At 49.8% G+C, this 25783-nt stretch overlaps 1 protein-coding gene across 1 annotated transcript in view; it reads left to right on the top strand.

The window, feature by feature from the left end:
- The first annotated feature begins 20790 nt into the window (after window positions 1–20790).
- Satb2 (SATB homeobox 2) overlaps window positions 20791–25783 on the top strand; it is a 181499-nt gene continuing 176506 nt past the window's right edge. Inside the window, exons 1-2 of the mRNA XM_042670088.1 lie at window positions 20791–21002; window positions 22216–22443. Coding sequence (XP_042526022.1) covers window positions 22275–22443 — 169 coding nt within the window. The 5' untranslated portion in view covers window positions 20791–21002; window positions 22216–22274. The remainder of the gene's footprint in view (window positions 21003–22215; window positions 22444–25783) is intronic.

Raw genomic sequence — 25783 nt, 5'->3', positions numbered from 1 at the left:
TTAATCTAGGCGGAGAAAGGTGTGGCCACATCAAATTCAGATGTGGCCTCAGCGGATGCAGATGAGACCTCTTCCAGGTATCCCAGTTGCCTAGGTAACGCAGGTACTGGGTGGAGACTTTGCTGCGAGGAGGGTGGAATCTGCTAGCCATCCAGGAGCAGACCTTACAAGAGCTATTATTTTTGTAGTCATTATCATCATTTCTTAAGATGTAACCAAGAGCTGGTGGCTCACAACTATAATCCTAGCTACTCAGGAGGCTGAGATCTGTGGATTGTGGTCCAAAGTCAGCCCAAGCAGGAAACTCTGTGTAACTCTTATTTCCAATTAACAAGCAAAAATCCACAAGTGGAGGTATGCCTCAAGTGGTAGAGTGCTAGTCTTGAGCAAAACAGCTCAGAGACAGCATTCAGGTCCTGAGTACAAGCTGTAGGACTGGCACACATGTGCATGTGAATGTGCGTATGTGTGTGTGTGCGCGCGCACACACACACACACACACACACACACAAAGACATATGGTAGCTGAATGAAAAAATAAGTGAACTGATAAATAAGTGAACTGATAGCTTCTCAGAATATTTATTGAATTGGGTTTGATCTGTGTCCTACATTTGGAAGTTTCTTGATGTCAGCAGAAACCTGAGCCTTTCAGTAAATTCTATTTGAATGCTATTATCCAGACTCATTCCTTTAAATTCTCCATCTTCCTTTTCCAGGACTGAAAACATTCACAAAACAATAAAAACAGAAGACATTAATGCAGGCAGGGAGGAGCAGAAGAAGAGTTGGTAGCTCAGAGCTTCAAGGTCCTGCTTCAAGCTTCTGAGGGTTTTCATTTGGGGGTGGGGTTCACAACCTGGCATCTTCCCCTAAGCTGCTAAAGAGTTTTGATTGGTAGAAAGCAATTTGTGTTAGGTTTGTGGGCATGAACAGAGTTACAAGGTCATTGAAATGTTATTTTCAAACTGATACATATATTCTAGACAAAGCCTATAAAGGGAAAAAATATACATTGAATCAAAAGAAATTTAAACTGACCAGTGACTTGGTGATATTCCATTTAATAACCTGCCTCTCTAGCTGAAGGCTGTGGTGAGCCAGGTAAATAAAGAGCCTGCTGACAGGGAAATTGAGGGGATCAGTGGGGTTGAGAGGGATGGAGAAAATGGTGAAAGAGTAACATTGATCAAGATGCATGGGACTCACAAACGGCCATGTGCAACTTTGTACAACTACTTAAAGATAATAGAGGGGAAGTTTGTTTTTAAACTGCCTGCTGACAGCTGAACTGACTCAGTGTATGGAGTCTGAGAAATCTTCAGGAAAGAGACACAAAGCTACCAGAAGGAGGAAGTAGGTCTTGGGCTGTCACTCTTCTAATCCCTTCTGCTTTTGCTAAAAGCTCTACGGGCAGCCCTTATAAAGCTAGGTGCAGAGGCCCCAAGCTTTGTATTTGGTCTTGAGGGAAAAGAAAGAAATTGCCTTGGCTTTCTTTGCCAGAGCAGCTCTGCTTTTTCACTGCCCCCTCCTGGGCTGCTGGTGCTCTCAGAAATCTAGAAAAACCTGAGCATGATAAGAGAACCGTGTAGGAATTTATAATGCCGACAGAGAATACTGTCCAGACCAGCAAGATGTAGCCATTTTCTTTCCCAAAACCAGTTTAGAGTGAGAAATTAGCAATGTTTTATTTCTTAGTCAGCACTGAACAACATTGGCCACTGTGCAACTTTAATGCAGGAAAGTCAGAAAAATGTTTCTCAGAGGAAGGCTTAAGGTCTTCTCACCCACTTAGTATGAGATCTTACATCCCTACAAAGAGTGAAGGATCAGAGACAGACACAGTTTGTGTCTCTTTTTCTCTCTAAAAGACTAAGTGATGGCAAGAGCTACATGTCAAGTGTACCTTTCTAGGGATGGCTTGAAAATGGCCTACTGTCCTGGTAACCTGGGTCCCCATGCCTGGGTGATTTAAAAAAAGAAAGTATGCAAAACAGCTGAGAAGATAAAGCTAGAGAGTTATTTATTAAAATCTGGAAGCATTTGTTGTGAGAAAGGTTATTTGCTCTAATAGGGTTACTTATAGTATTTTGTCTAAAAGAGAATGAACCTAAGAGAACAAGAGGAGGTAATATTCAATTTCTTATTCAAGTTCAGTAATTACAGTGTGCAATGTGAATTGAGAGACAGAGAAAAGGGGAGAGAGAGAGAGAAGAGTGATTGGGTTACACATGTTTGGATATGTATGTTCTAATAAAACTTTAATAACAAAACAGGTATGGACAGATATATGGGCTTACACATCTTAATAGTATAGTGAACATGCTCTGAGTTTTCAATAAGGATCAGAAATTGTCAAAACAACTGTAATATAGTATTTTGTTTAATCCTGTCAGTTTCATGAGATAGCAATTTGTATTTTGCCCATTTGACAAGTAAGAAATAGGTGGCTCAGGTAATTTGACCTCCCAAATTCACACAGCTAGTAAGTGACAAAGACAGAATTGACATCGTCTCTAGTTTTAAAATCTGAAAGCACAATTTGTCATTTTTCTCACTACTTACTTTTTTTTTTTCTAGCATTATAGTTTGAATTCAAGGCCTCTCAGCTAGTGCTCTACAACCATGCCTTCCAACTCAGCAGTTTTGTTTTTTGTTTTGTTTTTTTTACTGTGTGTGTGTGTGTGTGTGTGTGTGTGTGTGTGTGTGTGTGTGTGTGTGTGTGTGTGTGTGTGTGTGTGTGTGTGTGTGTGTGTTGGTCCTGAGACTTCAACTCAGTGTGGGCACTGTCCCTGAGCTTTTGTGCTCAAGGCTAGTGCTCTACTATTCTAGCCACAGCCCCACTTCCAGCTTTTTGATGATTAATTGGAGATAAGAGTCTCAGACTTTCCTGCCCAGGCTGGCTTTGAACTACAATCCTCAGATCTCAGTCTCCTAAGTAGTATAAGATTACAGGCATGAGCCCCAAGGCAACTTCCTGAATTTTTTTTTTTTGGTCCGGTCATGGGGCCTGAACTCTGGGCCTAGGCGCTGTCCCTCAGCTCTTCAGCTCAAGGCTAGCACTCCTCCACTTGAGCCACAGCGCCACTTCCGGCTTTCTTCTTTTGTTGCTTATGTGGTACTGAGGAATCGAATGCAGGGCCTCATGCATGCAAGGCAAGTGCTCTACCACTGAGCCACCTTTCCAGCCCCAACTTTCTGAAATTTTAATCATGGTTAATGGTATTTCTGGAAGGTAGCTATTAGTGCTTAAATAAATTTTCCCTCTAAGCTAGGTACTGGTGGTGCACACCTGTAATCCTAACTACTTAGGAGGCTGAGACATGAGGATCATGGTTCCAAACCAGTGTGTGCAGGAAGTCCATGGGACTCTTATCTCCAATTATCACCATAAATCCAGAAGTGGGACTATTTCTCAAAATGACAGAGTGCTAGCCTTAAGCCCTGAAAAGCTCAGGGACAGCACCGAGGCCCTAAATTCAAGCCCCACAACTGGCAATACATACATAAATACATACATATATACATACATACATACATACATAAATTTGCCTTCTAAAAATAGTAATTTCCTACACCACCACCTTGGTATAACAATCTTAAGATGGATCCCCAGTTTTCTTTCCAATTTACATCCTACTTGCCCATATATATAACATCTTTACCCAATCCTTGCCTGGTGTAGAGGATGGATAAAGACAATGTTTCATGTTTCGAATCCTTCTTTTTGGGGTATCCTCTATCCAGTTTCTCCCAGAGAAGAGAGTATAGTACCTGCAATCTAGCCACAGACAGGTCTTTTCTGTGGGCCATACTGGGGAAATACAACCCACTTAGGGAGTAGAGGAGGGGTAGAGCTGCTCCATAACTTTCCCTCCTCCAGCACAGAAGACTCAGGTGACCTTGATAGAGATGAATTTCTTAGATGCTGTTGCTAACCTTAGAAGAGGGAGATTAATGCATAGAAAACCTGGGAAGGCAAAAGATATCCAGTTTTCTCTGTAATGAGGTAGAGAGGAAGAATACAATGTAGTTGACATGCCCTTGTGTTAAGAATGTGCTATGTTAAATCTCTGCTACTCAGAGATTCCCACATGCTAAAGAAGAGGAAGTCTGAGGTTTGTTTTTATTCATCTATTTGCAGCTTTGCTGTAAATACTGTTGTGTGTGGTAATTCCTAGGCAGATGTTACAATGTAGAATTTCTCTGGGTGATTTTAGCTGGCATTTTTAACAGGACTCAATTCAAAGTCTTTGTCTTCAAAAACTGGTTCAGTGACTGAGGCTGAAAAGAGTCCTGTTTTGAAATCCTCTCCTAGAAAGGCAAAAACAATCAGCAGCTTCTTTATTGGCTTAGGTCTGTAGAGAACCATCACAGGTTTAGGCCTCAGAAAGCTCTCTGATGTACCCCAGCCCCATCCCTCCAAAGGTAAGTTGTAACACCAACTCATCCACAAAGAGCCCTTATAAGACTACAGCAAGAGTCAGTGTTCAGGCACACTAAGGAGCCTACACAACCCCAGAGCAGCATGTATGTGCTTATGTGTTTGAAAGCAACTGTATATTCCATTCTCTTCCTTGTGAGTTTCTTCTTTACCTCTCATACCCCTGTTGTAGACTAACTGGAAACCTGGTGTTTTCTGACTTCTAAACTGTTAAAATTTGATAGGCAAATAAAATGGATGATGAAAAAACAAGTAAACCAGCTGAATGGCAATACTGTTCCATTATGAATTTCAGTAAGCAATACTTCTGAATTGTCAATTTTATCAGACAAATGTAATCTTTTGTGTATGTGATAGAATAAGTATTGCACATCTCAGCCAACCTATGCATCTCCTTCTCCTCCCCAATTCCCAAAGGAATTGAAGAAGGGGAATCAATAAATCAATTGGTACCTTGTCCAATACCCATTTCAATGACATCACAGCACCATTTGCTAAAGATCAGACATTAGTTACGGAAAGAGACTGAGACATCTCCATTTGATAATGTACCTCTTTGCCTTTGTGAACAGGAATTCAAATAAGAATAGAGAAATGTCCTTGTAAATAATAGCTTTTGTGTTGAACTTATCAAAAATAAGAAACTATAGAGGATGATTAAATGTCATTTATTTTTTATTTTTATGGTCCATTATAAAGATATTGAGTTGTGTTTTCTGAGCTTATCCTATGATATTTTATCCAAAAGTTTCCCCATATTATTGCTAAACCAACTATTAAGAAATTGAGTTTTGTTTTTACTTCAAATTTGATTTTACAAATGTTTATATTTTCCCCAATCTGGTTCTTAAAAAAATGATACCAGAGTTTAACATTGAAGAATTGTAAATTCTAAAACAAAGCAAAGCCACACATTCAAATTATGTACCAAGTGAGGTCTGGCATTTTGGAGAAAACAAGCTCACAAGTTGAAAGGAAACTGATAAAATCATGACTCCCAGCTTTTTGTTGTGCTTTATTCAATATATATTTCATATACCTAATATTCTTAAGAGGAAAAAAATGTCCTGTGGTCAAACTTCTCTGGATTGAGGGTCACAAAGGAGAGAGTTTAGTCTCAGCTTTTCTTGCCTGTAGGGTGAATGTTTGTTTTTCAGTTCAAGTTCTTCCAATAAACTACACCCCAGGGACCGAAGGATCTGAAATTCTTTGTTTTCGAGATTCCTTCTGCAGAGCCTTTGATGACCTGAGATTAGGAGAGTTCCTGTGCGTTGTGGGTTAGCGTGGAAGGGAGGGGTGATATGTAAGAGGGGGCAGGGAGTAAGGGTGAGGAAGTCCGGGGCCACTCAGCACAGGTGCACAGCCCACTGGGTACCGTGCCGTGATTCCTGGGTCCACTGTCCAGTGAGCCTCTCCCCGACCCCCACCCCCACCCCTTGACCTGGATTACTGTTGTTCTCTAAACACTGGTCCTACCATAAAAATGAAACCTTCAAGGAACACTTTTTCAAGTTCGTGGAATCAGAAGGAGAGGGAAATTTTGTGTCATTCCTGCAGCAAAGCCAGCAAGGTCTCATCTGACCTCTTAGTTTGTACTGGGACCGCCTAAAGCTACCTGGAAATAAATGATTTCGGAAATTCAACGAGAAGGGATTGGATGACCTCAAATGTGTCAAACAAGGTTCGAAAATGGGTGCATACCTACGTACAGGTATATAACTATAGAAGGGGCAAAGGTGACCTCCTCGCCTACGACTCCCTCAAATATAATTTAGTTCTCCCCTGTCTTCTCGGCAGGCTCGGTCCCCGTTTTCCTTCGCAGCTCCAGGCGGGCGGGGACGTCAGCCGGGCAGGTGAGGAGGCCGCCAGCCCTCCTCCTCGCGGGTGGGGAGGACGGATCCCCTTGCGGGGAGTGCGGAGCGGGGCCCGTGGCCGGGTCTTGGGGGTGTCACCTCGGTCTCTCCCAGCGGCTAGGGCTTCCAGGGTGGGATCGAAAAGCTGCCCGGCTGGCCAGAAGCGCTGGGCTGGGGCAAGGATTTTCCAGCCCAAGCAATTAGCTGCAAATACACATCTGAAGCACCGAGCCGGCTGGGTAAACCGAATGCCTGACGCCTGCCTCTTAGCCGGAGGGATGGGCGGGTGGCGGGGGGAGGGGGGGGATGGAGGAGGTGGGCGCAGGAGTACCGGGAGGTGTCCCGGTGCGAGCTCCCCGAGTTCAGAGACGGGTCTTAAGTTACCACTAAAGTGTGGGCTGATGTCTGAAGAGGTAAGTGGCCGCCCCCTCCCCTCCCCGGAGCACAGATCCCTGCCTGGGGTCGGCAACCCTTCCGGGAGGTCCGCACGGCCGATCCCAGCTCTGACGGCCCTCCGTGACCTGGACTCCCCCACCCCAGAAAGAGAGCCTCCGCCGGCCCCATTCCTGCCCTCGCAGGGCCTGGCACCACACATAGTTAACTGACATAGTTAACTGAGGCCTTCCAAGGAAGGCGAGCAGCCGAGCGCCCCAGCCCTCGATCTCGCCTTCGGGACTTCCGCACCCATTTCTGGGATCTGAGCCACGATCAAAGGCAAAGTCGTTTGGGGCCAGGAGACCAGGGTGCCGGGGTAGCTCGCAAGGGTTCGATTGCTTTTAAGAGGCTTGGAGGACGGGGGTGGGGGGTCGACGCCTGGCTCAGGGGTGCGCAGTGGGGAATCTCCGGCTCAAGTGCGGCTCTCCACGCGCGCGCAGGTTGATGGAAAGGGCTCCGCGCTCAACCCCGGGAGCTGACAGCAGTGCTGCCAAAGTAGCAGCCACTGCGGGTGCCCGCGGGGCGAGTTGAGTGAAGAGAGACCAGAATATTGAAAGATAGCAATTGGGAAAGGCAAATAGGCAAAGTCGAACCCAATCCTTGGAGCGGGGCGGGGAGGGAAGGGGAAGTATTTTCTATGGACGAAGACACTGGAGCCACAACACCTCACAGAGACTGTGCGTGAAAAGTTGCTAGGACACGCTGGGGTGAGGGTTTGATCCACGCGGGGATCCTCGCCCTTGCTGCTTCCTTCCAGGTGGACCGCAGTTCTCCACCCAGAGCTAAACACAGTGGATGTCACCCGCCCTCACCCAGACCCCTCCCGGCCCCAAGGCCTCACCCCCCTCCCTCCCCAACTCCAGGCAGGATTCAGCCCAGCCCTGCGGCTCGGCCTGGGGCTCCAAGTTCCACAGAGATTCTAATAGCTGGCTGGCCGGCCCAGGTTCGGCCTAACTGGAGGGACTGCGACGCACGGACCGCAGAGCCAGCTCCAAAGAGGGGGAAGGGAGGCGGCAGGCGCTTCCAGCGTAGCCAGTTGTTTCCTGGGACTTCTTGAATAGGGTTGTGACCTGGTGATGGGGAGAAGCTGCCAGTGCAGCCGGTCTGGTTTGGATCTCTCGAGGGTCAAAGGCGCCACCAGAAACTGTAAAGACCTCCAGCCGCCCACACTCGATTGTCCGATGGGGTTGAGCCCGAACCTGGAGAGCTGGCTTTCTCCCAGCTTTACAGCCTCTGTTCCCAGCTCGGGTGGCAGGCCAAGTCCAGAGGGCGCGTGAAGGGCAAAGGGGTGGGGAAGGGAGGGCTTCTCTTCCATTTGTTTCCCTTTTTTTTCCTCCTTCTCTCTTCCTTCTCCGACTTTTCAGAATATGCTAGCAAGTTGGCAGTTGGGCTGCTTCTAAAATGCACCTCCTTCGTTTTGCTTGATGGTGATGTACAAACTGCCGCCGACACCCCCATTCAAACACACCTTTTTTCTAACCCTCTACTCCTCCCTCTTTCCCAGAAAAATGGTGTCATGGTGTGAACGTGCAAAAAGGAGTAATAGGTGTGAAAAACAACCCAGTCGCCGGGGTGTGTGGAGCACAGCCGCAAGTTGAATGAGTGGGGAAGGGGCTTGGCAAAATGTTTCTGAAGTTGCTGATACGTGGGTGGGTCGGCAAAGGAGTCCGCTTCGTGGGCGACTAAGACACCAAGCCCAGAGGCGCCCCCCCCCTCCACCTCCGCCGAGTGCGCCGCACACAAGCACTACCCAGGCTCCGGGTTCCCTGGGATCGGGGGCCCCCAAACTCTCCCCGGGGCCAAAATCCGAGGCCACAATCTGAGAAAGCAAAGGACTCTGACTGACAAGAGATCGCTGACCTTCAGCCATCCCGCTCCCAGCAAGACCACCGCTCACTTCTTTTTCTTGCTCTTAGATGGCTCTGTAAGTGGACAGGTAGCCTGCTGCCCTCGAAAAACAATGGGGGGGGGGGTGCGCGATCTGTGTCTGGTTTTTCCTGGATTTAAGAACTGCCCAGGGGTAGGGGAGGCCGGGGAGAGTCCAAAGGGCTTCTTTGGAACCTGGGCCTGGTTTACTGTCTCCCCCAAATCCCCACTACAGGAGAGGGGAGATAGGGAAGAGAGCTGGCAGCAGAGGACGGACTCGGTTGATTCGTGGAGCAGATAATTTGGCCAGTGGTGACTTTTACTCTTGGACACGGCTACCCGGCGGGCCAGCGACCTTTCCACTTTTCAAGATGATTAGCTTCGGAGCTTTGCCTGTGGCTGGATCTCCTGCCCTCCCCCTTTCTATCCTGAATTTAGGGAGGTGTTCCTTTTCAAAAGTGGCCTGCTGAGTCCTTCTTTGCCGCCGGGGCGGGCCTTTCCTTGGAGAAACAAGGGAAGGAAGACACGCAGACCTGTGGCCCACCCCACTAAATCGGGTTCCTGGGGCGGGTCCCCCCTCCCCGTGGTCCCCTGGGTCACCTCCTCCCCACCCCCGAAACCACTTGCCTGAAACTTCCCAGATTCCAACCTTAAGGCAGGAAAAAAAAAAAGTGTTTCATATACAAACCGATCAGGGTATTTGCAGATAATTGCGAATGTCAAATACTCCGGCGAGATGACAAAGTGCAGAGATCGCCAGGGACCCCCGGGCTTGGCCAAAGGGGCTGGGGCGGCTGCGGGGGGAGAGGGGGGAACTCCCTGGCCACCTATTGCCTACCCAGAGGCGGACCTGTTAGAAGGATTAGGAATGGCAGTCGCACCAGTCGTCCACGGTGTAGAGCTAAGATAGTTGCTTCTTGGACCTCTAGATCCTAGGGCTCAATCCCCACCTGAGCTTCGCTCAGGGCGGATGTGCCAGGGTGGACACAGCACTAAATGAACCCTTCTTTCTCATTCCGAGCCCCAATAAAGGAGGATGCTTTGCCGGGATGGGGGTTGCTGGACTTCAATGGAGTTGTAGATCTAAGCGCAGGTTGTTAGCAGGTAGTTACCTCTCACCGCTGCAGCCTGGCCTGTGGGGGAGGAGAACAGGGCATTTTGGCCACAACAGCTGGACCCTTCTAGTGCTAAGGTGGATCTTCCACAGAAATAAACACGAACCTTTGAAAGAAAAGGAAAAGACTAAATTCCACCCTTTCACACTCCAGTTTTGTCTCTGGTTGCAGGAGGGTGTGTGTGTACCCCCCCACACCCCTACACTGGATCCTGAGGAGCAGGATCTCACTCTGCCCACCAAAACCAGCCCTGCCAAGGTCTCAGAGACAGCAAAGGTGGCTGCTTTTGGTTCCTTTCAGGACTGCTAGCAGACACCCCCAGCCTGTTCCCGGAGGCGCGATCACAAGGTTTCTAGTGCCTGCAATCCTAAAACAAAAGTGGGAGTATTCTGGTTGGATTGTCAGTCTACTGACAATCAAGGGATGAATTATAGGCCATCCCACAAAAGTGGTGGCATCTTGGTGGCTGAGGATCAGAATCTGAGGGGGTGGCAAAGACATGGTCAGTGGCCAAGAATGGGGGTTAATGTTGGATGTTGTTAACAGTGGAGGAAGTTACACCCCACACGAAGTTATATTATTGCCTAAGCTGCTAGCATTATGGTCTGTGACCCTGGATACTGGGTCTACATGAGCAGAGTTCACAGACCTTGAACCTGACTACCCACTTTTCCTTTTTGAAGACTAAAGAATGAAGAAACTTCCCCAAACCTGAGGTGGAGAGGAAAGGGAAGAATAGACATGTGCCTACACTGGTGGAGGAAAGCTACAGGTGAAATGTTCCAGGAGAAACACTGGGACATGTCTCGGTAGCTGGCCCCCTCGCCTTGGGCTCTTTTCCTCTTTGGTAGAGTGACTTAAGTCAGAGCATCTCTAAAAACGCTTTACATTTTGCAAGCTAGTCTTCTGAGATTCACAAGGATGATGATTTCGGGAAAATGCCTCAGCTTCTGCACCTAAGGGTGGGGGGTGGGGAGAGGAAGGGAGGCTGCTGAATGCTCAACTTGGGTAAAGATTTGAAACCAGCTTCACCCTGCAGTTTATTCAGTCTGGTGATAAAACCAGCCTGAGTACGTGGGGATAAGGCCTCAAGAACGTGCTCTAGAAATCAGAAAGCTGGATCTTGGAGTCTGTCTCCTTAGCTACCCACTACCAGAAGCACTCTGGGCATCTACCCTTTGTGTCCCTCCCAGGAAGGCCTGGACAGGCCAAAAGACCTGACTTGACATCTTGTGGGACCAACAAGGCCAGTCATACAGGGAATTCTCACAGATCCAGTATGATGCTGGTATATATAGAAGGACAACATAGTTTGCCCTCAGTCTGGGCAGCCAGCAGGCCTCTTATGTTTAAGATTTGATTTTATTTGACTTTCCAAATCAAAGTGCATTGATTGGGGCCCGAAAAGTTCACGGCACATAACTATCTTAATTAAACCTGCTATAAACAGAGAAAAACAGACAACGTCTTGCTCTTGCACACAGAGCTTGAAGAGATGGCAGAAGGTCTGACAGAAAGTCAGGCAAAGGGAATATCCAGAAGAAAAAAAAACCGAGAAGGAGGAGAGGGAGAGGGAGAAAAAGGGGGAGGGAGAGGAAGAGGAGGAGGAAGAAGAGGAAGAGAAGGAGGAGGAGGAAGAGGAGAAGAAGACAAGGCAAAGATAGAAAAAGAATAATCCTCAGAAAACAGCTGAACTGAAACCAAAATCCAGGCTTGCCGGGTGGTAATGAGGGACAGCCTGTATTGTAGAGCAGGAGGGACTGACCCAAGCCCAGGAGGGGTGTGTGTGTGGGGGGGGGAGACCTGCAGTGGGAAAGTAGGGAGTCAACAAGACCTCAGGTTGGTTTCTAAGGCTGAGGTGTCTATCCTGGAGGCTCTAAGTTAATAACCTACTGCTGCAGTGCTTTTCTTAATACTTCCTTTTTCCCGGTTACTTCCTCTGACAGCACTGGGAGGATAACTTTCTTCCTCAGTATGGCCGGCTTGGGGGACAAAGAGTAGCATTGTGGGGGTAGCTAAGCTAGAAGCTAGAAGGTAGCACCCACTGAGGATGGTGGGTAGTAATAGAAACCAGGTGGAGAGCAGGGAGAAAGGAAAGTTGGCAGTAAGTAAGTGACCCTCTGGGAAAGCAGAAATGAGAGATACATACTCATATCTCAAGGTCTGTTTCCGTAGCTGCTAAGGAACAATATGGGCAGGGGAATAATCTTAAGAAGGGGCAGAGCTCTGGTGTTCTGGGTAAGGTAGAGCTGGAAGGAGGAAGAGCTGGGAAGGATTAGCAAGATGAGCCCTTTCCTCCTAGGATGTGCAAAGGATAGCATGGGGGGGGGGGGAGGGGCGGAGATGGCCACTAGAAATTACCTGTCAGAGGCAACCCTTAGCAGACTTTAGGTCTCACAGCCTAAAACCATATAAACTAAAGGAAGCCCACAAATTTCCTAGCTGAAAAGTGGGAAGGAAATTTCCCCTCTAGTACGAAAAAACGGGAGATAGGAGTTGGGGTGCATTCCTAGTCACTTCAAGGTTCAGCATTTTCCTTCCGTGTTCAGTTGCAAACGTGAATCCTATTTGTTTTTCACTGACTACTTAGCATCTGACCTCAATACTAATGATTCAAAAATATTCTTCATTTCCATTGGCTGGCATTCATAAACACTCGTTATGTTGGAATTAGTAAGGAATTTAAGTTCAGGTAAATTTTAGTATAACACTTTTTAGTATGACTTTAAACAAACTACCAAAAAACTGAGTTGCTTGGAGCCAAACACGCTTAGATTGCTTTAAAATTCTAGAGATTTTTTTTATAGCTACAAACAATGCAGACACTAACGAATTGGCTATTTGTAGTTATTGTTCATGAAATCTTTTTTATGTTATGTGCTTGGTTCGCAGGCAGAAATGTTTCTTTACTATTAAGAGCATTCTTTGAAACATATTAGCAAATCAAAACAAAAACTAGGAACATACTATAGTATATAAGTTTTTACTGAAAACAACCGAGAGGAGTAAAGTCCATGCAACAGAATATAGTGAAAGTTAATCAAGATGCAAACTATTAGGGAAACACTGCAGATTTCTTCCTATCACATCCAATGGGAAACTCTTTTCAGCCCCCACCCCTTATATTTGTCTCGTGAGACTTGAATTGTTGTCAAGGTGAACAACAGTTCATCTTTCAAAACTCTTCACTCCAGAGCCATGATCATTCTCCAGGCAAAGGACTTTTGAAACAAACAACTTTCTCACCCGCACACCCCACACCAACACACGCACAGTTGCCGGGTAGAGAGGGAGAGAGAGAGAGAGAGAGAGAGAGAGAGAGAGAGAGAGAGAGAGAGAGAGAGAGAGAGAGAGAGAGAGAGAGAGAGAGAGAGAATTCGAGCTTAGGTAACCAACAAACCCAATTACTAGGCTTTATTGATACTAAAAGGAAAAGTTCCCCCTCGTAAAATTTCCCTGAGCTTATTAGTTATTTAAATTAGTTTCTAGGCTGGACGGAGAGACGCCCGGAGGCACCTTCTCCTGGCTCCAGGAGGTGAGTAGCCAGCATCGGCGCCCTGACCCACCACTGCTGGCTAGGTACGGGCCAGCCAGGCGGAGTGAAGGGAAGAGCGGGGAGCTGAGGTGAGCCATTTGGCAAGGGCGATGGCCTGGCGCGCTCTGAGAAAGCTCTGATCATCCAGGGTAGGACACTGGCTATCAAAACTATGACCAGGTCGCAGCCAATAATGCAGCTGTGGGTGAGCAGGCCAAGTGGCGGTGGCATGTCCGAAATCAGGCAAGTGGCCATGCGCTTCCATCTCGGGTGGCAGCGCAGAGACCAGGTCCGGGCCTCGCCAGGACAGCTCTGGCATCCAGAGGGCTGGCAACTGTTATCATTATTGTTTGTTGTTGTTGTTGTTATTGTTGGGCTTCTGTAATTGGGTGGGCATCAGGTGAAGTTGCACCTTTCAGCAGCTGACAATCCCATTGTGTGAGTGTGAGTGTGTGTGTGTGTGTGCATGTGCATGCGTACTTGTGGGGGTGGGTTAGTAGAGAATTGAATGTATTGGAAATAAGTCCCAGCCTACTCAGTGCAGTCCTGTAAGCCCGACGTGGGGGCTCTCAAATCCTGACGTGGCTTTGGGATAGCTCCAGGTGATGCCCAGCTCGGTTGGGGCTCTATGCCGTGGGAAAGAACTGAGTCCCCAGATGGCCACGTTAGACTGAAGGTCAGGGCACGATGGACGGAGCGGGTGTCCAAGGGGCTTCGTGGAGTCGAGACTTCAGCCCAGAAACCCCTCGATGTTCCCCGCCAGTCCCGATGAGTTCAGACTGCAGCATTCCACCGACTTCTCGCCTCTTTCAAGGTCCCAGTAAGTGCCGGGGACCTGGGGGTCCCCGTAGCAGTTTTTCTTGTCCCCTTCAGAGCAGTTCGAAACCAGAGCCGGCCCTAAGCCATAACGCGCTGCGGGGGGGGGGGGGTGGGTAGGGGAGGGCGCCCTGGGCAGCTTTGGGTCCCAGCTGCCAGAGCTGGGGGTGGGCACGGATTTCGCGACGGAGGAGGCCTGGCTGCCCGGTCAGCCTGCTTGCTTGGAGCTTGGAGGGGGGTGCGGATGGAATGGCACGGCGGGGACCATTCAAGTGTACTTTCTTTTCAAAGATTTTGGGGGTGAACTGCAGACTATGAGGTTTGGCTCGCGGTGCCCCCTTTTTTTTCCGCTCGGAAGACGCCCGGGGCCTGATACCTGCTCAGCGCCCACCTTCCTTCCACCCACCCCCCATCCGCCCACCTTCCCCACCTGCGTCCTGGACCGGTGGGCTCTGGGCCACGCACAAGGGTGGGCTTCGGCTGGTGCCGCAGGTTCCGGCCGCAGCCCACGCGGTGGCGCTGTCGGGAGCGCACGCCTCCACTCCAGGCCCGGACCCCGGGGGCAGTGACCCGGGGCTCGTGGGCGGAGGAGCCCGGCCTGTGGGTTCTTCGCCACCACCACCTTGGGCCCTGGTCTGGGGTTCCGCCTCGCTTGGGTTCCCGTAGGGAAGCGCGCGCGGCAGGTCGGGAGCGCGACCCCGCCGCGCGTGTGGCTCGGAGGTGGAGGCGGCGGCGGCCATGGGGGGCGGGGAAGCGGCGTCGTGGACTTCTTTCCTGCCTTCCCCTGCCGTGTTTTACCTCCATCCCTTACCGTCGATTTCTAGACCCCAAGTAGATGAACAAGACAGCCGATTTCTCACGATGCGGCTGCTGAAGGAAATCGGAAATCTACGCTTTAAGCTCTTAAAAAAAAAGTGACGGAACCCGATCGCTGGCGGAGGGGGTGGGTGGGTGGGGTGGGGTGGGGTGGCGGGCTGGGCATTGCCCTGAATGGCCAGGGTAAGGGTCCGGGTGCTGATGGCCCCCCGGTGCCTTCCAGGACCTCCCACCTCGCCGCCAAGGACCGGACATCCAAAGCACTCCCCCCCCCCCAACACTCACACACACACACACTCCTGTTGGCCTCCTGGACACCCTCCCTCGGGGCTGGCAGAACCCACACCTGACGCCCGTCTTGGCGCCAGGAAGCACTGTGCAGCCAGCACCTGGCTGGGGGAAGCTCCCGGAGCGCTTTCCTTTCTACCCCGCGGGTCTCGGGCACAGTCCGTTTCCGGACTTCCAGCTCTCTTCTCTCGAGTTCTTGGGTGTTCCCTTCCCTAGCAGGGACTAGTTAGCCCACCACTCATCATCAGTCCTCTCACCCCCTTCCCCCAGGGCGCAGCTCCCGGGGCCAAAGGGGCACGTTCGTCGGAGGACCGGAGAAGGACCTCCGGGCGCCCCTACCTCCGAGACCCGACGGCTTCCCCTCTGCTCCGCCCCCGCCCCAGCGGCTGGAGGAACACGGAGTAAATAGATACGTATCTTTGCCTGGTGCGGGTTGATTTGTAGGGCTCCCGATGCCAACGGGGAAGGCGTGCGAATAACGAAGTAAATGTCCCCGCGTTCTGCTGAGTCCCAGGATGCCCCAGAGCGGTCTGGGAAAGGACTTGAGCCCATCCTGGTCGACCAGTTCTTCAAGGCGTCCCCCCCCCCCATCCCCAGCATTGGGGGGAATTCTGGCTCAGGGCCCTGGGCTTTCTTGGCGGATCCGATCTGCAGTCTAAGCCCTGTGACTTTAACGTTGCCCAGAAAGCGTTGGTCGCCCAACTCGCCACGGACAATCCTTGGCGAAAATCGGCTCGGAGTTCCGAGCTCCATTAGGAAGAAATGGTTCCCTCCCTCCCTCCTCCTGTCCCCCCCTCCTCCCCACCCCAGGGCAAGATCTGGGAGAAGTTTGGCTGGCTGGGGTTCCTAAAAGCCGTCGAAGGCTCTGTGGCAGATTCTACAGACTTTCCCCCTGTATCCCGAGGTGGGGAGACAACGCAGCACACCTTTTTCGGTGCTAAGGGAGAGCGACTGGTTAGGAGGGCTTCTTTGCCGAGGTGTCCGAACTCGAAAGCTGGAGAGACCAGGAATGAATGCTGGGCCTTCGGAGGCCAGGGTGTCCAAGCCCAGGACAGCCATTCTGCGCTGATGCTTTGTATCCTACACCAGCGTGGTCGGGCCTAGCCAGCCCCGAGCGGGCTTCGTGATGCAAAGGTTAACCTGCCTGGAGGGTCGGAACCACAAAAACCACAGTGGCGATAAAGGAGAAATCAAGCAATGTTGTTGCTAATAGGAAAGGCTACGAGAGAGAAAGTAGAAGAAAGGCCTGACAGGAGGTGGAAAGGAAAGAGGAGGCAAAGAAAAAAAAATGTAAATTCAAGCCCATGTAGAAAGATCCGTTGATTAAAAACAAATTAAGACAGGAGACCTTTGATTAAATGACATTTAACAAATGGAGATGGGAGGGGGAGGAAAAGTCTGAGTACATTCTCTACAAAAATGTCAGTCAGACGTAAACTGGGGGATAAAAATGTCCTGCAAATGTGAACTTTATGTTTTGACCACTGAGCAAACTACCTTCGGTGCAAAAATTAGATCTAGAACAAGTGTTAAACAAAAGACAAAATACTTATACCAATTCTTTTTTTTTTTCGGTGTGATTTTGTTTTAGAATGTTTGGTGATTAAACCATTTTGAGGAATACAAAACGAAACCAAACAAAAAACCTGAATCATCAGCACATTTATTTACTGTTTTTAAACAGTAGAAACTCTTAGTGAGAGGTGAAAAGTATTATTTTAGAATCTCATATTGATTAACTTAAACATGCTCGAAATAATGCTTTAGTTGAAAGCAGGTCAATACAAAATTGTGTAGTAAAAAGCTTATGTAGTTTGAACCAGAAAAGGCCTTTATTACCGACAAAACTGAAGGAAAAAAGGCACACCAGCAGACATCGCACAATTTCATTTGAAAAAGAAACACTATCCCTTTCTAAATAGAAAGAAATTGGCAAAATATGTTACTGAAATAAATCTACAAGCATTTCTAATACATTTCTGGTAATAATTGATCAAATGTGACTTATTCTCCATGTCAAATCTAACTCATTTATCTTTAGATGTGATTTTAAATAATCTAGACTTTTTGAGTTTCTTCCACTATTAAGAAACGAACAATAAAAATTGATGAATTTAAAAGGGGGTAGAATGAAGCCACAATGTACATTTAATTGTACTTAATTGTATACTTCATTTAAATAACTTCCTCAGAGGTTTAATAATTTAGAATCAATAGTGCTCCTCAAAACATAATAAAATATTTACACTTTATAAAATATTAACCTATTAACAATACAGCCATGTTGTTTAGAAGAGTGTAACTTAAGTCCTGTCATAATGATGTTGACACAGGCTTGTGAGGTTAGCTTAGTGATCCTTAACAAAATGTAAATGAAGATCTTCAGACAGTGGTGTTTATAAAATAGCTCATTAATGATTTAGGATTGAAGCGTTCCAACCGTTCACATCACCAGACATAATAATAGTGACGAATCAGACAGAAAAGATCCCGGCTAAACGATTTGCATTCCACCCCCCCCCCCCCCACCAGTACTGAAATCCTAATATCATCAATTCTTCTAAGTTCCTGGACATTGATCTGGAGGTGGATCCCGCAGTTCCAACGCCAAGGTAAGGCAGGAAAGGCTGTTATTATCGTTATGATATTAAGAAATACGCCTTTCCACATTTTGAGAATGCACTCTTTTGGCTAGTGGTAGTTGGTTTTTGCAACACCTCCATCTCGTTTCGATATATTCCAGCGGGTTTTTTTTTTTTTTTTTTTTTTGGAAAAAAAAAAGTTTGTCGGTCAAACTTACAGTTCGTTTGTTTGCTGACAAAAACCTTTTAGCTCCCACCACCGGCGGATTTTACTAAAACCACTTCGTTTTGCACTGACGGACCTCGGATTTGCTCTAACCTCTTTGGCTGAGGATGGGGGTGGGGAGGATGGAATTTGAGGAAGAAAAACAAGGAAAAGAAAAACGAGGCTTAAAACTCTTGGGGTGGATCCCAGGAGGTTTACTATCCCGCTGGCTTTTCTCGGTGGGGCGCCGATCGCCTCCCCGCTCACCTCCAGCTTCTTTGGAACTTGGCGGGGCGGCTCTGGGGTGCGGGATTCACCAGTCTCTGGGCTTGGAGACCCAGTCCACGGACAGGTCTCTCCTTTCTGGGGCCCCTTTTCTTGCAGAGACTCTGCAGAGCACCGCAGGCCGTGAGCCCGGTACCCTTCGGTTCGGGGGCGGGGGGGGGGGGGGGGTTGGAGCTGCACGCCAGGACGGCGGCCTGGTCTCCCGCACTATTCCCGGACGCAGCTTTCGGCCGTCGCTGTTTGAACCCTGCATTTCTACAATTGCCCCCGAGCGCGTTTCCCTAGACAGAATTTAGTTTGGCCCTCTGGCGCCGCCGTACAGTCAACGCTTCTTAAGGGGGACCTGCGACTCGGGAAGCCTGAAACTGGAAAAGTCCTTGGGGGTACAGGGGAGTGTAAGGGGGAACCAAGGTGTGCGGGCGGGATTGGAGGCGCTGAAGGCAGAGGGGGGCTGTTCTGGCCTGGAGGCTGGCACGGAAGTGTCCACATTTTCTCTCCCCAGCTCGCCGCGGCTCGAGTCCGCAGACGCCCCGGGCGTCTCAGGGGGCTGCGGGCCGTGCCCACGTGCTTTTTCTTAAGGAGGCCCTCGCTCCGGCGGGACCACAAGGACAAAAGCGCGGCCGGGAGCCCGGTCTGCCCGGCTAAGTGCCGGCTCCACCTTAAATGAGCACCGCGGCCGGAGCCGGGCTCGGGACCGCCAAGGCCGCGGGAGTCGGCAAAAGTTTGTGCCGGGGTGACGCCTCGGCGGGACCGGCTGGGGACGCTTCGGCGCGGCCGCGCGGTAGGCGAGGCAGGCTGAGTCCTCACGACACGGCCGTGCTGGCGCCCGAAGACCGGGCCCGTGCAACCCGGGGGTCTTCAGGAGCCGCGGTCCCGCAGCCCGAGGACCGGCAGCCCCGCCGCCTGCGCCGCCGCCGCGCCACGGCCTCCGGGCGGCCTGGGCAGCGCTCGCGCGCGACGGTGGCGGGCGCTGCCAGCGCTCCAGGGATGCCATCCAAGGATGCACCCCGCCCCGCGCCCACCCGGCACCCCCCCCTCCCCGGTGCCAACCACAGCCCGGCGGGTGGTGGCTGCGCTCCTGCCATTCGGGACACCCGGGCTATTGTTCCGGACCCACGGCCGTGCCAGCTCTGACGGAGGAAGCGGCCTGGGCGGCGCGCGCGGCGGCTCGGAGCGCGGCCGTGCTGGACGGTCGGCGCGGCGCGGCGCGGCGGAGCGGAGGGGAAGCTCTCGGGCGCGGGGAAAAGTTGCTCGGAGGGGCGGAGGCGGTGGGTGGTGGGCGGAGGCGGTGGGTGGGTGGGGGAGGCCATCGCCCTCCTATCTCCAAAGTCGAAAGTACTCCGCGGCGCAGTAACCGAGCCGGGAGCCCAGGCAGCGGCGGCCGCCTTTGGAGCTGAGACGCTTCACCGGGAGACGAGGCCACCGGCACCCGCCTCGTCGCCGCCGCCTCGCCGTCCCGATCCGTGCGCCTAAGGGGCTGGGCGAGGCGGCCGCGCCCTGGACTTGTGTTACCCGGAGGGGGAGGACCAGACCCCGCGTCCTGGCGCCCGCCAGTGCCCAGACGCACCCACCCGCAGGCTGTGGTCACCGCCTCCGGCCGCGCTCAGTCCACTGCCATCGGTCCTTCGCCGGCCCGCGCACGAGGTCCTCGCCACCCCGCTCCCACCGCCGACTCTTCCCCTTCCACCTCTTCCTCTCTCCCTTCCTCCCACCCACCCCCTCGCCTGTCCCTCTCTGCCTCCTCCGCAGCCCCGCCGCGGCTGGGTCGCCTGGCTCACAGCGATTGATTGATTGATGTTTAATTTCCTGCCAGGCGGGGTCCCCCTCCCCCCGCAACCTCCCCTGTCCTCCTCCCCACCCCCCAATCCCCTCCATCGCGGTGGACCAGTCTGGCTTGGGTTTAGATCCGTCCCCCCACCCCCTTTCGCATCCCGAAATAACCCAGAGACTTCCCCTACCCCCACCCCAAATTATTATCTTGAAGGCGCTAGATCTGGGGACGGAAAGGGGGAGGGGGAGAAATCGGAAACCGAGGACAACCCAAGAGGACTCACTTTGCCTGATGACTCAACGCAACTAATAATCACCTCCCTCTCAGTGTGTCTCTCCCTGCGGCTTGTCAGTGAGTCCGGCTCTGGCTGCAGGCAGAGGCGGCCCAGGGAGCAGAGGCTGGAGGTGACAGCTCGGGCGGCCGCCGCGTGGCCTCCGGCGCGCGGCTCCCGGGTTCCCGTGCCTCCTTGACTCTCGGCGGTGGCACCGGCCTCGCGGCTCGGGCCGCGCCTCCGGGCGGGCTAGCGGCGCTGCAAGCCGGCAGCCTCTGCCGCCACCGCCTCCTCCCGGTTCTCAGCCCTTTCTCTCCAGAACGGGTCTCCTTCCTGAAGGTGTGAAAGGCTCTTTCAGTCTCCTCTCCCCCCCCCCCCCCCCCACTTCCTCCACGTCCCCTCCCTCCCCCCCTTCTCGTTCGGGTGCCCCTTTGGAGGAGTCCTCTTCCCTCTCTTCCTCCTCCTCCTCCCTCCCTCCCTCACACCCCCCCCCCCCCCACATCACCATCATAACAACCATCTACGCACCAGAAGAAGACACCCTGACCCAGGACCTTAAACGTTAGGACCTGGGGAAGAGGAAAGGGAAAGGAGGACAGAAAAAGGAAGACTTGAGAGAACGCTGCAAAGCAAAGCACCCGAAACTTTCCACCCTGGATTCTCTACTTTTGCTCCATGGACAGAGCCCCAGCCAGCCAAGTTTCAGACAGACCGTGAGCAGTAAGTATGCGGGGCGAGGGTTCCGCGCCGCGCTCGGGGAGTTGGGGACGCGCGGGGCTGGCTAAGTTCCTTCGCAGCGGCACCGGGCGATCGGACGGCAAAGCCGGGAAGGGCGATGCGGGTGGAACCCCACTCTCGAAGCCCACGTACTCCTCCCCCCTCCCCAATTCGGCCGCCGCGGCATCCCTCTTCCCTTTCTCCCCCACCTCCGCGTCTCCTGGACCCGAGGGCACGGCGGCTTCCCTCCCGCTGCCAAAGTGCGGGCGGAGCTCGCCCTGCGCTGGGCGCGGGGGGCGCGGGCTTTCTGCTTCCCGAAGGTGTCAGTGACAAAGCGAGCGCCGTCTCACCAGGTGTTTCCCCTCCCTTAATCCGCCCCTCGCCCCACAAAACCGGGGGTGCCGAGGCTCGCGGCGTCGCCGAGGAGCGCGCTGTCCCGCCGAGCCACCCGGAGAAAAACTTTCTGGAGTGGCCGAACCCCGGGGGGGCTGACGAAGGCTGCTCCCGCACCCGCGAATTTCCGCACGTTTTGCCCTCAGTGTTTTAGTACGGACGAGCTTTTTAGAAAAGCGCTCTGGACGAGATGGAGAGAAGAACGCTCCAGAATAATGGGTGCAACCCTACTCTAGCGATGCGAGTTACCCTGGCCAAGAACTCGGAACGCGTGTGGATGGTTGCGGACGGGGGAGTTAGGGTTGGTGCTGTGTGTGTGTGTGTGTGTACACTTGCTCTGTAAAGGTAAAAAATCGGGGGTCCTTTCACCTGGCCTTCTGGCTCCAGCCTGGCGCATCCGTCAAGTGATTAATCTGGGCGCGGACTCCGGGACGTCCGGGCTCCCCCTCCAGGGCGGGGGACGGGGGAGACATCCCCCCGCTCCACCCCGACCCCCAGACAGCGAGGCTTCTGCAGCCCACCACGGTGTCTGCCAACCCTGCCCCCGTGAACCGGCCGCTCCTGGACGGCTCCGGGCGCCTCGGGGGGCGGCCTCCCGGGGAGCAGCGACGGGGCCCGAGAGAGTCGCAGCGCGTCCAGTTCGCGGCTGCCGGGGGGGTGGAGGGTCGGGGCCGGGCCGTCGGGGAGCCGGCTCAGCGCGGGGAGGAAGTTTGCGTGGCTGCGGAGCCCGCGCACGGCGGGCCTGCCACTGGCCTGAATGTCTATCACGTGTGTGAGCGGGTTTCCCTCTTTTTCTCTCCCCCCCCACCGCCCCCTCCCTCAGGTCCCAGTGCATTTTATTGCGACCTGCCGGTGGGAACTTTGTCTCCGAGTCGGAGCAGCATGGAGCGGCGGAGCGAGAGCCCGTGTCTGCGGGACAGCCCCGACCGGCGGAGCGGCAGCCCAGACGTCAAGGGGCCTCCCCCGGTGAAGGTGGCCCGACTGGAGCAGAACGGCAGCCCCATGGGAGCCCGCGGGAGGCCCAACGGCGCGGTGGCCAAGGCCGTGGGAGGTAACAGCCCGGAGCAGGGAGGTGCGCGGCCAGCCCGCGGCCCGGAGATAAAGGCCCGGGTGTCAGAGTTCAGGTTGATTAGGCGCTGTGTCGGTGTAGGATTACCGGAAGTCAAGTCCAGGCTGCCAAATAGTGCCCAAGCCTCTCTGCAAACTGGTAGCTTCATCTCAAGTTTAAAACAAGAAAGTGGTTTACCCAGAGGGTGGCATTTTTTGGGCACTTTGCCACTGTGTGCTGAGGTGTTGGCAGGTTTATGTCACAGCCAGCTAACTGTTTCTAGATTTTCCTAGAGAGCTTTTTAGTGATTTAACTCCTTTGCTTTGCCTCAGACTATCTGTTTTAGGGATGACGTTTAGGTGTCTTGGCTTTGATGGGATAGTTGTTAATGCTCAGGCTACTACCTGCACAGGATTGTTAAGTGTGACTCTGTAGCTGGTTAGGACAGTGCTGCTAGATCAGCGAGTGACACAACTCTAGGATTACGTACTGCTGTGCTTCAAGTGAGAAATAAAGAATATTGGAAAATCGTTCAGGCCACTAGCTGCTCTAATGCTGTTGGTAAAGTTTAGACGCAGGCTCTTGTAACTTTGTTATAAATTACTGAACAAGGGAACATAACAAGGTAGTCTTATTACCTATCCTCTGTTTCTCCTTTCAGGAATTTATATTAAAGACAAGCTTTTGTTGTTGTTTTACTACGCATAAAAAAGTGTCTACTACAGTAATCTTATAAAACAAAGATAAGAGAGAAATTTAAACATTGAAATACTTTAGGATTTGCATGCCAACTGCCTAGTTGTCTTTGCATGTAAAGTGCACAATTCTACATGGTATGCAGGTGTGTGTGTGTGTGTGTGTGTGTGTGTGTTTTGGGTAAATCACTCGTTAAAATTGTCCACTTCTAAGGTTTTTTCCTAATATTTTGTAATAGTTAATTATAATGTAATTCTTTATTTTGCTTAGCATAAAATATTACAAAACAGTGGCAAAACTTGGTGATAAACTCCCATTCCCAGATTCTCTGTGTCCACTGGGTGTATTTTGAAGCATATGATTCAGTTGAAATGCCTGTTCTTTAAGTAGTTACAAATACACATTTAATAAATGACTTTTTTTGTTTTTTACTTATTTTGTGATTTGCTTCTTCATGGTAGATATTTTGTGTATTAATCATAATTTTTGGGAAGTATCATTGTATTGATTCTTAAAGGAATATTTTTTTTAACATACTTGGCTACAGAGTGTGGCTTATGTTCTTTCAATTTGGGGATATGACTATATATTTCAATGAAGCAAAGGAAAACTTAGTTTAGTAACCCACTTTTCAACTAATTTGTTGTCCTGAGACTAAAGCAATAGCCTTGAATTTTTCTTACAATTGTATTATGATATAATTATGATATGATAAGCTATAACAAATATGGTAGGACCAAACTCTTGGTGATAATGACAAGTGCTGATAATGTTTGGTGGATAATTTTTTTTTTTACAAATCCTTGGAGTCACTGTATTCTAAAAGTGCCTTTATATATAAGAAGATATGAGTTTGCAATGCCAGGTTCCGAAGACCTAATATGATTTCCTGAATAGAACCAGTACTAAACATTTCAGGATAAAATTGTGTTCCCTCCAGACAGGTTTTTTTCCCCCCTACCTTTGCATATTGTATTGAACTATGAAGAAACTGCCTTTTCTGTTGGCCAGGGGATATCTTTAGTGTAAAACAGTGATTGCTTTTCATTTTTTTTTGGAACTATAATTCACATTTGACTATTTGCTAGAAATTTGACTCAAACTAAAATTATTGTCTACATGAACAATGGATTTATTTTAATAAGTTCCTTAGTCACTTCTCTGAGGCTTAACTTAATTTAGTAATATCGAAGTTCTTATTATATGCCTTCCAAACTGAAAATAAGATGACATTTTGTTTTAATATGTACCAGTTATAATCCCAGTAAACTAGTTAATATATTTTCTATGTGGTGGATTTTTTCAAGACTTTTTTAAAAGAAAGCTTTTATTTTATATAGCATAATAGATTGTTTAGAAAGTAGCTAATTTGAGGAATCTCAAAATGTAACAACTTAGAATATAAAATTTCGATAGTACAAAGCTTTCTTATTGAATGTTAATAATTATTTTGTGGGCTTAGGTTTATATAGTTTCCAAATGTACATTAAGATGTCAATAATTTCATTTCTTTGTAACTTTTAATCATGTATATAGACTGGAGGAAAGCCAAGCCTTTTTTAAAATGCACATTCTAAATTTTAAGAAATGTTTAAAGTATACTTCTTGTTAGAGTACTTTCTAATTGAAAGGTCTTTTTTTTCTTTGAACATAGAGTAAATATAAAGTAGATTATATTTCTACCTCCCTGCAGCCTTATGCTTATATTGTCCTCATAAAGCAATTAATATAATAGGCATAGATAACTACAGAAGTATAGCTCCCCATCAATTATTGTCATTTTCAGATGTTGCAGTTTTGTTCATGTCAGTTATGATAGTGGACACAATAAGATAATTTTTGAATAATAAAGCTCCAAATTTGGAAGCTCCATAATTTTTTGTTAATCTTTAGTGTTCCTTATTCTGTAAACCTCTAACCATGCCCCTCATAAGGGAAATCATTAAGTTAATTGGTTGTTCAATAAAATAACAATTTATCTTACAGCTTTGGTTACACAGTGAGATAGATACATGTTTTTGGATGCATAGGTTGGACTAAAAAATTCTATTGTGGAGAAGGAGTTTGTTATGATGTTTGATGACAACTAAGTATTCATAAGGAAGGGGATTGTTTTAGTGCCTAAATTTAACTAGTGGAAGTAGTACACACTCTATCATAGTCTCTAGGGTTATGCTTTAATAGGGAACTTAAAAGTTAGTGCATTGTTTACAATGTAGTGGCTTTAGAAGACTGTTAGACAAGATTCATTTTGTTTTGTCTTTCCAATGCTTTCTAGGATGTTTTTGCTTTTATTTAAGCAGTGTGTTTCAAAGCATGTATGTAGTAAAATACAAATGTTCAGATGTGTATGACAGTCAGGTTTTATAGAAGGTCTTCTGGGGGAAAAAGAGGCTAATATCTCTTTAAAAAACATATGAAGGTTGGGGGAGAGTTTAGAGCAAGCAAGAGCACTGTGGTGTTGACAGCTTTATGTCCCTGCTGGGTAACATTCACTTACTAGAATTGGCGTCCCCTCTCAGCTAGTAATTCACTCCATAAGGATTTTGAAAAAGGATGATTAATGGTAGGGAAATTTATATTTGTGAAATTGATGATTAAACCTTGTAGATCTATTTGAAGACTCAGAAAAAGAAGAGATTATTAA

This window comes from Dipodomys spectabilis, unplaced genomic scaffold, assembly GCF_019054845.1.
Source record: "Dipodomys spectabilis isolate Male_0828 unplaced genomic scaffold, ASM1905484v1 ptg000518l, whole genome shotgun sequence".
NCBI lineage: Eukaryota > Metazoa > Chordata > Mammalia > Rodentia > Heteromyidae > Dipodomys > Dipodomys spectabilis.
Note: the sequence above shows the minus strand (reverse complement) of the source record. Positions and strands in the feature narration are given on the sequence as shown.